Source organism: Heterodontus francisci, chromosome 5 (assembly GCF_036365525.1).
Source record: "Heterodontus francisci isolate sHetFra1 chromosome 5, sHetFra1.hap1, whole genome shotgun sequence".
Taxonomy (NCBI): domain Eukaryota; kingdom Metazoa; phylum Chordata; class Chondrichthyes; order Heterodontiformes; family Heterodontidae; genus Heterodontus; species Heterodontus francisci.
Window position 1 is genome coordinate 191,998,512 of NC_090375.1, and position 14,670 is coordinate 192,013,181.

General features: G+C 42.7%; 1 protein-coding gene across 4 annotated transcripts in view; it reads left to right on the forward strand.

Moving 5' to 3' along the window:
• fbxo32 (F-box protein 32) overlaps positions 1-14,670 on the forward strand; it is a 49,839-nt gene that overhangs the window by 29,628 nt on the left and 5,541 nt on the right. For all 4 annotated transcript variants that reach the window (XM_068032525.1, XM_068032526.1, XM_068032523.1 and 1 more), the window contains exons 2-8: positions 1,214-1,326; positions 5,302-5,351; positions 5,453-5,545; positions 8,949-9,042; positions 11,487-11,671; positions 14,214-14,396; positions 14,512-14,655. In XM_068032525.1, the coding sequence (XP_067888626.1) occupies positions 1,275-1,326; positions 5,302-5,351; positions 5,453-5,545; positions 8,949-9,042; positions 11,487-11,671; positions 14,214-14,396; positions 14,512-14,655 (801 nt within the window). In that variant the 5' untranslated portion in view covers positions 1,214-1,274. The remainder of the gene's footprint in view (positions 1-1,213; positions 1,327-5,301; positions 5,352-5,452; positions 5,546-8,948; positions 9,043-11,486; positions 11,672-14,213; positions 14,397-14,511; positions 14,656-14,670) is intronic.

Sequence of the window (14,670 nt, forward strand, 5' to 3'; positions counted from 1 at the left end):
TCTCACCCTATAGAGTTTGCTTTTCTCCGCTCTTCACTTTACTGCAAACTTCTGTCATTTCCCAGAACAATTTGTTCCAATCTATAAAGTGTGCCAGTGTGAAATTTCAGCCTCTTCTATTTGTGTATCAGATTCTAAAGTAACAATGGGTTTAACTTGTACAAGCCAAAACTTTTCAGAACAAAAGTTACTTCATCAGCACACAAGAAGTTTTGGAAACCTGGTGGGCAGTGAGACAATCACAAAAGAAAAACCCACCATCAAGGAACGAACTCTGAAATGGGGCTGTTTAGAAAACCAGCAGATCCCAAAGTGGACACATAGAGATGACATTTAATGCCTTTTATAACTAATGGGCGGCATAGAGTTACAGTTAAACTACCTAAAAAGTGTTTATACTAGGTGGAGCATAGTCCATTATCACCACGGAAGCAGTAGGAGGTCCATGCGGAGCATAAACACCAGCAGAGGGTTGGGTGAGGGTTGCCGACTCTAATTGAACGTATTCCTGGAGGTTTCATCACATGGCCCCCTGCCTTCATCAGTCCAACCCCCACAATCCCACCATTAGTCGCCTAATCCATCTATCCTTGCAGTGCCCTGTCTTCCCATGGCCCATTGGAAAGCGAAAAGACTCCAGGTTATCCGATTGGCTGATTCCTGACTGTCGGTCAAACAGACTTTCCTCCTGTTTCCAATATTTTTAGAACTAATAAACAGAAGTGATCAAAGAAATTGAAAAAAAGAACACAATTTTTTTTTTTTTACTGTCCCCATGACTTCTCTCCTGGGGGGCTTGCTTGCAGCAGTGTCGTGAAAACTTATCTTCCATTCCTGGAGACTCCAGGCACAATCCTGGAGGCTGGCGACCCTATAGGTCAGGTCAGATTCCCTGTTTCAGTGCTGTAAATACTATGCCGTTCTATGGAATTGTGCATCTTTAGCCTGAGAAATTCTTGAGGAGAGGAGTACAGAGTCCCCCGTTCCTTATAAATTTTGCCTCGATCAAACTTCTGTCCATACTCTTGCTTTGGAACGGTCGCAACCAGGCGGTGCTTTTTCTATTTTTCACACCTTACTTCCACCACAGATCAATGAGAAAGGTTTGATGGTTTTTCATTTCCCCATGGTGAGCAGAAGCAAAACATTTCCTCTTGATTAATGAGTCATGTCTTACAGTACATCTCATGCTTGATTTTTGTCTTTTATGTAGTTTCTGTGACGAAGAGGAGTTTAATAAGGAGAACTTTTTGAACAGCGTTGGTTACGATGTGATGACAAAGAAGAGAAAGAAGGATCTACTGAACAACAACACAAAAATCCAGTGTGAGTTTTAGTCTGTCTTTCAGTTGACTTTAAAACATTAAAAATTAGCAACCTCTTTAAAACATATTTTATCCTCCAAACCTCTCCTTTGAGCACGTGGTGGAATTTTCTTTTTGGGAAATGTTCCTCCCATGGAGCATCCCATAATGGCACTGGTGGTAGGGAAGGAGTTGGCTGCAACACTCATTCTGCAGGAGAGAAGTGTTGAGCACGTTAACAGATCTCGATCCGTTTACTTATAATTACTTTTTGTTATACTTTCCAGTTGGAAGAAGAAAACTTGCATTTATATGGCACCTGAGGACACCAAAAGCGCTTTACAGCCAATGAAATATTTTGAAGTGTAGTCACTGTTGTAATGTAGGAAATGTCGCAGCTATGCAGCAAGCTCTGACAAACTGCAATATGGTAATGACCAATTAACTATCCAGCATTGTCCATTGAGACATCACCTCAAGACACTGTGAAAAGCAGCTGAACCAATTATGTTCCCTCTGTTGTTTCTGTCCCTTTTGCTTAATTACTGTTACCGACTCCACGACAACTGGTGCTGCAAGCATTTTCATTCATGTTTGCAGTGAGCTGCTGGGCTCCCTATTGGGACCGCTGGTTCGGCAGTTCAATGCTGAGTGGAACACTAAATCTGCAGCGGGGTCCTACAGCTGGGGTTGATTTGCATATTCCCATAGGCTTCCATCTGATTCGGGCAAAAGGCTCTGAGTCAGAAGGTTGTTGGTTCAAGTCCCATTTAAGAGACTTGAGCATAAAATCTAGGTTGACGCTCCCAGTGAAGTACTGAGGGAGTGCTGTGCTGTCAGAGGTGCCATCTTTCAGGTAAGACATTAAACTGAGAGCCTGTCTACCCTCTCGGGTCCCATTTCAGAGAAGAGCAGGGGCGTTCTCCCTGGAGTCCTGGTCAATAATTATCTCTCTTAACCAACATCACAAAAATGGATTATCTGGTCATTATCACATAGATGTTGTGGGAGCTTACTGTGCACAAATTGGCTGCTGTATTTCCCAACATTACAGCAGTGACAATGATTCAAAAAGTACTTCGTTGGCTGTGAAGCACTTTGGGAAGTCCTGAAAGGCGCTATGTAAATGCAAGTTCTTTCTTTGCTATTTTCTCCGGGGAATTGTCATGTGAAATATGTATAGTTGAAGTTTTCCTTACCTCCCAGTAGATGGACACTAGGGATGGATACGGAGCTGTCCCAGACAAGCAGTTCTGATTCTGTTGACCTTATCTAAAAATGTTTCATATCTCCCAAGAGATTAGACTGATGGGATTATGACAGTGTTGTTGTGTCTTTGCCTTCCTGAGATAAGACTGTTGCAGTCATGTTCGGTGGGGGAAGGAGAAGATAAACAGGTTGCTGTCAGGGGTTAAGAGTTTGGTTTATCAATCCCTCAATTGCCTGTTGGCTCATAGGCCTGGAACTTCCTCAGAGCTGCTCCCACTCCACCACCATAACTTAACTGGAAGTGCGGTGGGAACTCCGGTTATGAGTGCAAATGGGGACTGTCTGCATTTACAGCCAAGTTACAGTCTAGCAGCTCCGAGGACATTCCTGCTGTGGTGTTTTTGATATCCAGACCATACAGAGAGTATACAGCACAGAAACGGGCCATTCAGCCCAACTCTATGCCGGTGTTTATGCCCAACACAAGCCTCCTCCCACCCCTCTTCATCTCACCCTATCAGCATAACCTTCTAGTCCTGTCTCCCTCATGTGTTTATCCAACTTCCCCTTAAATGTATCCATGCTATTCACCACAAATACTCTCTGTGTTAGCGAGTTCCACATTCTCACCACAATCTGGGTAAAGAAGTTTCTCCTGAATTCCCTATTGGATTTATTCGTGACTATCATATTTATGACTCTTAGTTTCGTCTCCCCAAAGGTGGAAACATCTCTACGTCTACCCTATCAAACCCCTTTAAATTGTAGGTCACCCCCTCAGCGTTCTCATTTTAGAGAAAAGAGTCTCCAGCCTGTTCAGTCTTTCCTGGTAGTTATAAACTCTTAGCTCTGGTTTCGTCTATATAAATCTTTGAATGTACTGACAGTACACAGTCTGAAAGGGTTTCTGGTTAAGGTCTTTACAGTTTCAAAGAGCCAGCACAGGCTGATGGATCAAATGACCTCTTTCTGTGCTGAATCATTCTATGATTCTTTATTTAAGGGCCAGTTTTGTCTTAAAACTTGTTTTTTTTTTGGCTCGGGTTAATCTGACCCACGAAATCGCAAGCTGATTCACCCATCAACCATGCACAGCCTTATATTGCTAAAATATTTGATTCAGATATTTGGTATTTTTTTAGGGCTGCAGTAAAAGGAATGGAAGATGAATGTTGACTTTTTTTTAAAGATTAGGTTGTTATGTATTATAGTCTATAAATCCCAAGTGATAGCAGAATGTACACTTCTGCACAGACTAGCAGACATGTGATATAAACTCCCAGCAAAAACAGCTCGTGCTGGATTGACTAACTGCTCCAAAAGGAGGTTGAATGAAAATGTGAAGGTAATCAGATTGGATTTGGATGATCGAATATGCATAATTCATCCATTCTTGTAATATGATGAGCCATCTGAAGAATCCAATTGGTCAAAGTTGCATTAGTGGCTTGTAATTTTGGTTGCAAGAGCAACTCGGCTAGTCCCACTCCCCCACCCTTTCCCCATAGCCCTGCAAAGTTTTTTTTCCTCCCTCGGGTGCTTATCCAAGTTCCTTTTGAAAGCCACAATTGAATCTGCCTCCACCACGCTCTCGGGCAGTACATTCCAGATCCTAATCGTCAGCTGCGTTTATAAAAAAAAAAAGTTTTTCATTGTGTCGCCTTTGGTTCTTCTGCCAATCACTTTAAATCAGTGTCCTCTGGTTCTCGATCCTTCCGCCAATGGAAACAGTTTCTCCCTATCTACTCTGTCCAGACCACTATGATTTTGAAAACCCCCAAAAAATCTCCTCTCCGCCTTCTCTGAGGAGAATAGCCCCCAGCTTCTCCAACCTATCCATCCCTCATCCATGGAACCATTCTCGTCAATCTTTTATGCACCTTCTCTAAAACCTCCACATCCATCCTAAAGTGCAGTGCTCAGAATTGGACACAGTACTCCAGTTGAGGCGGAGCCAGTATTTTATAAAGGTTCATCATAACTTCTTTGTTCTTGTACGTTATGCACCTATTTACAAAGCCCAGGATCCCTTATGTTTTATTCGCCACTTTCTCAACCTGCCCTGCAACCTTCAATGATTTGTACACATAAACCCCCAGGTCCCTCTGTTCCTGCACCCCCTTTAGAATTGTACCCTTTCATTTCTATTGCCTCTCCTTGTTGTTCCTACCAAAATGCAGCACTTTGCATATCTCTGCGAAGTTTAATATTTTGGAGTTGTAGAGGGCTGTCAGGGAAAAGAGTGGGTGTGGGGGTGTGCGACTAATTGGATATCTTCTTCAAAGAGCTGGCACACAGGCATGATGGGCTGAATGGCTTCCTCCTGTGCTTTGTGATTGGTTAACCTTTGTCAGCTTTGAGGGTTGGTCACCTCCTTCAAAAAATGAAATGGATTGGATGGAGCCCATGGGCGGTGGGGGGAGTGTGGTGAGTGTGTGGGGATTGTGCAGGCTCTGGCGAGAATGGGCTTGATGAGCTGAAACAACCCAAGAAAAGCTGAGGACGAGAAAAAGCCACTCAGCCCGTCGAAACCAGTACCTCAGAAGATTTAGCATCACAAAATGAATTTGTCCAGAGCTGCGCAATAAGGGTTCATCAAAATGAAGCAGAGTCAATCGGGGTTACTAAATGATGATAGATATATAAAGTTGCACTGCGACATTTAACAGTACAGGGAACAAGTGTCCAAGTACTTGTTGATTTAAAAACAAGTGGGACTTTTGAGTTTATGCTCAGGCTATTATCGCAGTCAACAAGTAATGGCTACTATTTTCATGTTTACGCTCAGATTTTCACCAGGAGACTTGGATTTCTGTTCATAAAGGAAGCACAAAGGAGGTAAGCAACACTGGGTTATATCAATATAATAAACAGCAGCGTGTTCCTGTATTAATCAGAGCTCTACTAACAATATTGACAAACACTTTCTTCTCTCCCAGCGTCACGGATATTGCACCTTGGGTGAAGCTTTCAACCGTTTAGACTTTTCCACTGCAATCCTTGATACCAGAAGATTTAACTATGTTGTGAGGGTAAGTGGCTGCTACAATTCTCTTGAAGTTTCAGCTTGACATTTTACTTTGATAAATTATTTTTATGGTGTTAGCTGTGGCTCAGTTGGTAACACTCTTGCTTCTGAGTCAGAAGGTTGTGGGTTCATAGGCCCACTCCAGGACTTTGGCACAAAAATCAAGCCTGATGCTCCAATGCAGCACTGAGCGACTGCTGCATTGTCAGAGGTGCTGTCTTTCAGATGAGATGTTAAACCGAGACCCTGCCTGCCCTCTCAGGTGGATGCAAATGATCCCCGCGACTATTTTGAAGAAGAGCAGGGCAGTTCTCCCAGTCCTGGCCAATATTTATCCTACAACCAGCATCACTGAAACAGATTATCTGGTCTTTATCACTTTGCTATTTGTGGGAGCTTGCTGTGCGCAAATTGACTGCAAAGTGACTACACTTTAGAAATCCTTCATTGGTTGTTAAGTGCTTTGGTACATCCGGTGGTCATGAAAGGTGCTATATAAATGCAATTTTTTTTCAATTTCCTCCTCGTCCATTATTAATTTGCAATTTTACACCATCACAAGGACCTCTCTGGATTACATTGAATCCCTCACTGTACAGGCTGTAGCAGAAGTAATTCCATCTGATCTGAAATCGAATCTGCTTGTCAAGTGTAAAACAAGGCAGTGTCGGAAATTGCAATTGTCCAGCAGCCCACAATAAGCATGTGCGTCACTGCCCTTTCTGAATCCTAACTAGGATGATTCCAATTTCTCCAGTGCGTTTGCCGATTTATGTCAAATTCAAACTGATACACTTGTCAAGGAAGGTGAACAGGTTGGGGCTCTCTTCCCCAGAAAAGAGGGGAGACCAGTTCGAGGCCTTCAAAATCATGAAAGGCCTTTGATAAAGTTAGACGTAGAGAAAATATTTCCAGTTGTGGGACAGACCAAAACTAGGGGCCATAAATATAAGATAGTCATTAATAAATCTAATAGGGAATTCAGGAGCATCTCCTTTTACGCAAAGAATGTGGAACTTACTACCATAGGGAATAGTTGAGATGAATGGCATTTAAGGGGAAGCTGGATACGTGCATGAGGCCGAAAGGAACAGAAGGATATGATGGCGTTCGTTGAAGAGAGGTGGGAGGAGATTCTTGTGGAGCATATACACCACGGCAGCCGGTTGAATTTAAAAATTCAATTAATTGATAGAATTCAATTATATGATAAAAATTTGGAATTGAAAGCTAGTCTCAGTAATGGTGCCATGAAACTATCATCGACTGTCATAAAAACCCATCTGGTTCACTAATGTTCTTTTAGGGAAGGCAATCTGCCATCCTTACCTGGTCTGGCCTACATGTGACTCCAGACCCACAGCAACGTGGTTGACTCTTAACTGCCCTCTGAAATGGCCTAGCAAGCCATTCAGTTGTCAAGGGCGATTAGAGATGGGCAACAAATGCTGGCCTTGCCAGTGGCACCCACATCCCATGAAAGAATAAAAATGTATGGACCAGATGAGCTGAATGGCCTGTTTCTTTGCTCTCAATTGCATGTAATTCTCTATAAAAAGGTCCTTTTCACTGTATTTCCATGAAATGCTGAGTCATTTTGGGAAGGCAGGTTGCTTTGTGGAAATGTGCTTGTCTCCACGGATAGTTTCTTTATTGATATATTGCTGTTGGAGCTTTGCAGCTCTTAATGGTACACAAATCCTTGAAACTGATCTGTTTATGCTGGTCACCATCCTGTTGAAGTGAGGATCCATTACCCTGAGTCATAGCAAAGCCGTTTACAAAAGCAGCCCTGGCTATCAATCACAAGTCAAGTCATCATGCTGAGCGACAAAGCCAGCAGCTGATACAGTATCCCAGTGTGTTGCTGCTGTGGGTTGATAGGTGCTGATGGAACTGGAACTGTTTGGAATTCCTGTCATGTTTGCCCTCTGCACCATTTGCAGCCTGCATCTTGTGACTCATTAACTCATGCTCATCAACAGGTGCCATTCAGGCTTTGAAAGTTCACTCATCTCCAGGTCCGCCCTGGTTGTGAAAGAGCAGACAAGCTGGTAGTGTCATTGGGGTGAAGGGGTTATATTTTGATTCTAAAGAAAGAACTTGCATTTATATAGCATCTTTCACGACCGCAGGACATCCCAAAGCACTTCGCAGCCAATGAAGTGTAGTCACTGTTGTAATGTAGGAAACACAGCAGCCAATTTGTGCACAGCAAGCTCCCACAAACAGCAGCAGTGATAATGGCCAGTTTTTCTTTTAGTGATATTGGCTGAGGGATAAATATTGACCAGGACACCGAGGATAACTCCTCTGCTCTTCTTTGAAATAGTGCCATGACATCTCTTATGTCCACCTGAGAGCAGATTGGGTCTTGTTTTAACGTCTCACCTCGGACAGTGCAGCACTTCCGCCAGTACTGCGCTGGAGCATCAGCCTAGACTATATGTTCAAGTCTACTGTGTGATTCATAAATAGCTTGAAGTGCAATTCAAGAAACGTGAACAGCAGAGTAGATTTTGCCTGTTCTGGATAAGCACGGTCCGGAGGTTAACGGTCCTTTCTTGCCAAACCATTGGAGAGGCCCATCTCGCTTCACTATACAGGCCGCTTAGCATTTTGCACTCTTCAAACAAAATGGTCAAAAGACAGTCTGAACCATAAAACCTTTGCCATCAGAGATGCTCTGTACCTCGAGTGACACGAGGAACAGTGTAAATGAGTGAGGAAAATGATCTTTCTTTCATTTCTCCTCCTCCTTTGTGCACTGAGGCCCAGGTAATTAATTAATCGTGCAACAATTTTATGACTGTCGCTCCAAACTACTCGGGAACCAGGGTGCTGACCCGTTGGAGATAATATCCCCGCCCCACCATCCCACAAGGAAGTGTGTTTTTTAAAAGATGTCGTATCCCCACACCAGGCTAAACAACAGTTACCCCCAACCTTTCCTAATGATGGACTCTTGCCTGTCTGTTATTGTGAAATTCCTTTTTTCCATAGTCTCTATAGTTTAATTGTTTTCAGCAACATACTGTGGAATAATTTGATTACTCCAAGTATTTTGAATCTTGACTTTGCTCAATTTTCCAGTCGCCCAGTACTAATTGAGAAACAGTAGGAATTAATTTTAGGGGAAAAGTTGTACAATGTATAAACATCCAAAGTTCATAATATTAAACTTCACTCAACAATCCCCTCCCACCTTTACCTGTTCCTTAGAAACTTACACACACACACACCAACCCCCCCACTCCTTCACCCCACCCCCCAGCCCTTGATTCAGGATGGATGAGCTGTAAATGAACAGCTGCCATGGCCTAAGCTGTCACATTTGGAACAGCTGAGTGACTGGAGGAATGGTTGTGTTGTGCTAGAATGATACCAACTGTATTTTCTATTTGCAGTTGCTGGAGCTCATTGCGAAATCCCAGCTCACATCCCTCAGTGGGATTGCCCAGAAAAATTACATGAACATTCTGGAGAAAGTCGTACAGAAAGGTGAGCAGTAACCGTGAACACATGTGCTCTCCATATTATTAAAAAAGGATAAAGAGGCACTGGAGAAGGTGCAGAAAGGATTTTACTGGAATGATACCAGAACTGCAAGGTCACAGTAATCAGGAAAGATTGAACAGGGTTGGACAGTTTTCACTAGAAGTCTTTAACTAGGCTTTCACTAGAGGTCCTTAATATTATGAAAGAGTTTGATAATTGTAGATGAGATTTTTCCAGTTGTAGGCAAGACCAGAACTAGGGGCCATAATTATAAGATTTATATTGTAAGATTAACTAATAAATCCAATAGGGAATTCAGGAGAATCTTCTTTACGCAGAGAGCGGTGAGAATGTGGAACTTGCTACCACAGGGAGTAGTTGAGGTGGATAGTATAGATGCATTTAAGGGGAAGCTGGATAAACACATGAGGGATAAAGGAATAGAAGGATATGATAATGGGTTAAATGAAGAGAGGTGGGAAGAGACTCGTGTGGAGCAAAAATCATAGCATGGACCAGTTGGGCCAAATGGCCGCACTCTCTGCTGTAAATACTGTCTAATACTTTGCAATAATAAAAGACAAGGTTTACAGAGGAATTAATATTTATAAGACCTAATCTTCTTGAATTAATTCTATTAAAATAGCAAGAAGAATAGCAAGTCAACAACAAGATAATTGATAAGAGACGAGGAGAACTATATTTTTAAATGCAGCGAGTTGTGATCTGGAATGCGCCGCCTAAAAGGGAGCTAGAAGCAGATTCAGCAGTAACTTTCAAAAGGGAATTGGATAACTATATGAAAAGGAAAACATTTGCAGGACTATGGGGTAAAGAGCAGGGGGAGTGGGACTAATTGGGTAGCTCTTTCAAAGAGATGGCACAGGCACGATGGGCCGAATGACGACCTCCTGTTCTGTATGATTCTACGATTTGTGCCAAACTGAAGCAGATGAGTGATTTCAAGTCCAAACTCTGACTTAACAAGTGTGCAGCACTTTTTTCTTTGAATAATGTAACTTTGTTGCCCTGTTGCCTCACCAATGCTACCTGCATTACCAACTTGAGATTGGGTCTGCAAAATACTATGCTATTTCATCATGGCATTTTCTGGTACATAGTAACCTTGTTTAAAAATTAAAAAAAAAGATTTTATTTAAAGTCAACCATTTCAACATTTCTTTAAGCTTCAATCACCTTTTGGCATGTTTTAGGCTATGTCTCTCCTTATTCAGTGTTCATTCAATCCTAAAGTGTTATTCGCCATTAGCACACTCATTTAAAATTACTATTGTTAATTTGATTTTTACTGTAAATTTTATCTCTGGAGTATTTGGCATAGATAACATTTTTTTACCGAGATCTAACATCCAGGAGATCAGAATTCCTCCAGCCGCTGCACATAGGAACTGTGCGTAGACAAACCACCTCTCAACAAATTTAAGCATTCTTATGGTCACATTCCTTGTTTAACTGGGATATCATGTGTCATTATTCTAATGATGCGAAGTAATGGGGAAATCTGTAACTGTTTGCATTCTTGTACAAGTTAAGAATCCATTAAGAAGGCATTAGGAAATCGGTGAGCAGTTGTGACAAAGCCGCCTGAACTAATCCACTTGTCGAGAGATAGGGATAAAGAGCAGACTGCAGCTTCAGTCTGCATTGATAATGGAGCCATCAGCATCTGCTTAGTATGGAGTAAATAACTGCTTTGGCAGTTGAAATGCTAAAGGTTATTTTAGGGAGGACGGTTAGTCTTAAGAATCAACAAATGTTTTGGGTACTGTTCAGAGGTTTTCTGTTAAATAGTTGCAGCACTTGCATGTAAATCATAAGTCTTCAAGACTGAGAAGTTGATTATAAATTCCACCAGTGATTCCCATAAAGAACTTAGAACATGGGAACCCACTGGGTGGAAATGACCCATGATTTACCACTGCTATGGCAACACAGTCAACATATTTGTATATTTTGTGCAGGTGAATATTTTTGGGGAAATTCATCCAATTTTTGACAGCAACAGCAATCTGATTAACCAAATTCAAACACCTTGATTTTAAAATTCTCATCCTTGTTTTCACATCCCTCCATAACCTCGCCCCTCCCTATCTCACTAATCTCCTCCAGCCTCACAACTCTCCAAGATATCTGCGCTGCTACAAATTTTGCTTTATAGTGCTCCTGTGAAGCACCTTGGGGCATTATATTATGCTGAAGGCGCTATGTGAACATAGGTTGTTGGTGTAATTCACCACAAGGAATGTTTCATTATTTATTCAACATTCTTAACTTCTTTAGCTGTAATCTCCTCCAGTGCTACAAATTCCCCCCCTCACCCCGCCACCCCCCCCCCCCCCCCCACCAAGTTACAATAAAACTATTTTTGGTGTATCTATTTTTTAATGTTAAGGATGTTTTGGTAATGTAATTTTTTTTTTGCTCAGTGCTTGAAGACCAGCAGGATATCCGACTAATTAAGGAGCTGCTGAATAGTCTCTATACAACCCTCTGTGCGCTGGTGAAAGGCGTGGGGAAGTGTGTACTGGTGGGAAACATTAACACCTGGGTCTACAGAATGGAGGTCATTATGCACTGGCAGCAGCAACTGAACAATATTCACATCACCAGGGTAAGTGGTATTCATCGGCAGCAACTCTGAGACGCAATAAGGAATGTGCGCCTATTCTATTTGGATCCCAGATCAGTCCAATCACTGCATCTTGTACTAACACAGTGATAAAAAAAGACTTGCTTTTCTATAGCATCATTCACAACCTCAGGATTTCCCAAAGCACTTTATAGTCAATGAAGTACTTTTGAAGTATAGTCACTGTTATAATGCAGAAAACATGGCAGCCAAGTTGTGTACAGCAAGCTCCCACAAACTGCAATGACCTGATAATCTGTTTTAGGGATGATGATTGAAGGGTAATTATTGGCCAGGAGAGCTCCGCTGATAATCTTCGAAATAGTGCCAGAGGATCTTTTATATCCATCCGACAGGGCCCCAGTTTAACATCTTGCGTGAAAGATGCCACCTCCGACAGTGCAGCACTCCCTCAGTGCTGCACTGGGAGTGTCAGCTTACATTATGTGCTCAAGTCCTGGAGTGGGACTTGGAACCCACAGCCTTCTGACTCAGACCTGAGCCGTGGCTGACAAGTAAAGTGTTCCAGAAATTGCTATAGGACAAGACTGCAATTTGAAAAACCAAAGAACCTATAGTTCACTTTGATCCAAATGTGTTAAATTTCTTGGTGAAATATCTTCACCTCTACTCCCCAAATGGCACAGTCGAGGAATGGAACACATGGTGTGGTGTACAGAATTGGAAAGTCTCTGATATGATCCCCAATCGGTGTTGAAGGACCTGAGGGAAGGGCCACTTCCCAAGCCAGGGGAGGGGAGAAAAATCCGCCTGAATGCTATCCATTGACTACCCCCCAGTGAATGAGCATGTGTGGATGTCATCCGGCATAGTGTGATGCCCTCCACATTTGAACACCTCACAAACACTAATTTCTAAGCTTGTATATGAAGACTAGCAGTCTGGGAGAAGTACAATTATGATGGCAACACCCATGGAAATGTATCTTGGAGCCTTATTGTTTTCAGGACCAGGGAGAGAATTCCTACATCCTGTGACACAGACTGTAGGATCATAGAATCGTTATTGCATGGAAGGAGGCCATTTGGCCCGTCAAGTCTGTGCCAGCTTTCTGCAAGAGCAACTCCCCTGCCCTTTACCCATAGCCCTGCAAATCTTTTTCCTTCCGCTGCTTATCCAATTCCCTTTTGAAGGCCATGATTGAATCTGCCTCCACCACACTCTCAGGCAGTGCTTTCCAGATCCTAATCACTCGCTGCTTTAAAAAAAAGTTTTCCTCATGTCGCCACTGGTTCTTTTGCCAATCACCTTAAATCGGTGTCCTCTGGTTCTCGTCCCTTCCACCAATGGGAACAGTTTCTCTCTATCTACTCTGTCTAGACCCTTCATGATTTTGAACACCTCTATCAAATCTCCTCTCAACCTTCTCATCTCTAAGGAGAACAATCCCAGCTTCTCCAATCTATCCATGTAACTGAAATCCCTGAACCCTGGAACCATTCTTGTAAATCTTTTTCTGCACCCTGTCTAAAGCCTTCACATCCTTCCTAAAGTATGGTGCCAGAATTGGACACAATACTCCAGTTGAGGCTAGCATTTTATACATGTCCATCATAAGGAAGAATGTGCAGGGTTACAGGGAGGAGGCTGGGGAATGGCATTAGGTGAATTGCTCATTCGGAGAGCTGGTGCAGACACGATGGGCCAAATGGCCTCCTTCTGCACTGTAACAATTTTGTGATACTTTTGTATATAACTTCCTTCAAACTATGAACCTGATTCTCTGTTCCAAATTCTATTGCAATATATCTTTGTAAAATGCAAAAGCCTCAGCAATAGTTACAGTGTGGCAGGGACTCCTACTTTACTGGACCCTTCCTAACATGATTGAATGATTGGTCCAGCCATCATTGAGGATGCTCAGCTCCGGGCTATACCCTGTCAAAACAAACCATCTCAACTCCAGCCTCTGAACCACTCTGTTATTTTCTACTTGCCATGCTAGACCTTGTTGTAGCCCTTATGAACAAGATTGTCAGATTAGTAGTTCATCTTGTATGGCCTCATTTTATAACAACTTGTATTTATATAGCACCTGTGCCCTTAAAATTTGGCACTGAGCTGCATAAGGAGCTATTCGGTTAGATGACTTAAAAGCTTGGTGAAAGAGGTAGGTTTTAAGGAGAATCTTAAAGGAGGAAAGTGAGGCAGTGAGGTTTAGGGAGGGAATTCCAGAGCTTGAGGCCCAGGCAGCTGAAGGCATGGCTGCCACTGTTGGAGTGATGAAAATCAGAAATGCGCTAGAGGCCTGAATTGGAGGGGTGCAGAGATCTGGGAGGGTTGTAGGGCTGGTGAAAGGGAAGGTGAGGCCATGGAGGGATTTGAAAATAAGAATGAGAATTTTAAAATCGAGGTGTTGCCAGATTGGGGACCCATGTAGATTAGTAAGCACAGTGGGGTGATGGGTGAATGGGACTTGCTGCAAAATAGGATATGGTCCTGTATTATACTATGCTTGAGATCCTCATGACACAAGTTGTGTTCAACGTCTCTTCTTTTGCAGCCTCTGTCTACGGGACTGACCCTCACAGACCTACCAATGTGCCTGCAGCTGAACATCATGGAGAGGCTGTCCGATGGAAGAGACATTGTTAATCTCGGACAGGTGTCACCAACACTGCAAGTGCTGAGTGAGGACCGTCTTCTTTGGAAGAGACTGTGCCACTATCACTTCACAGAACGACAGGTGTGTGAAGCACGAGGAACAATCTGGTTTCAATTGAAAACCCTCGACGCATTACAACCCTTCAGCAAGCTTCAGAGAGACCAGCTCAGCCTTTTGTCTTTTGTGTTAATTCTAGATTCGCAAACGTCTCATTTTATCTGAGAAAGGTCACTTGGACTGGAAAAAGATGTACTTTAAGCTCGGGAGATGCTACCCAAAGAAGGAACAGTATGGGGACACACTGCAGTTCTGCCGAAACTGCCACATCCTCTTTTGGAAGGTATGCTGATGGCTT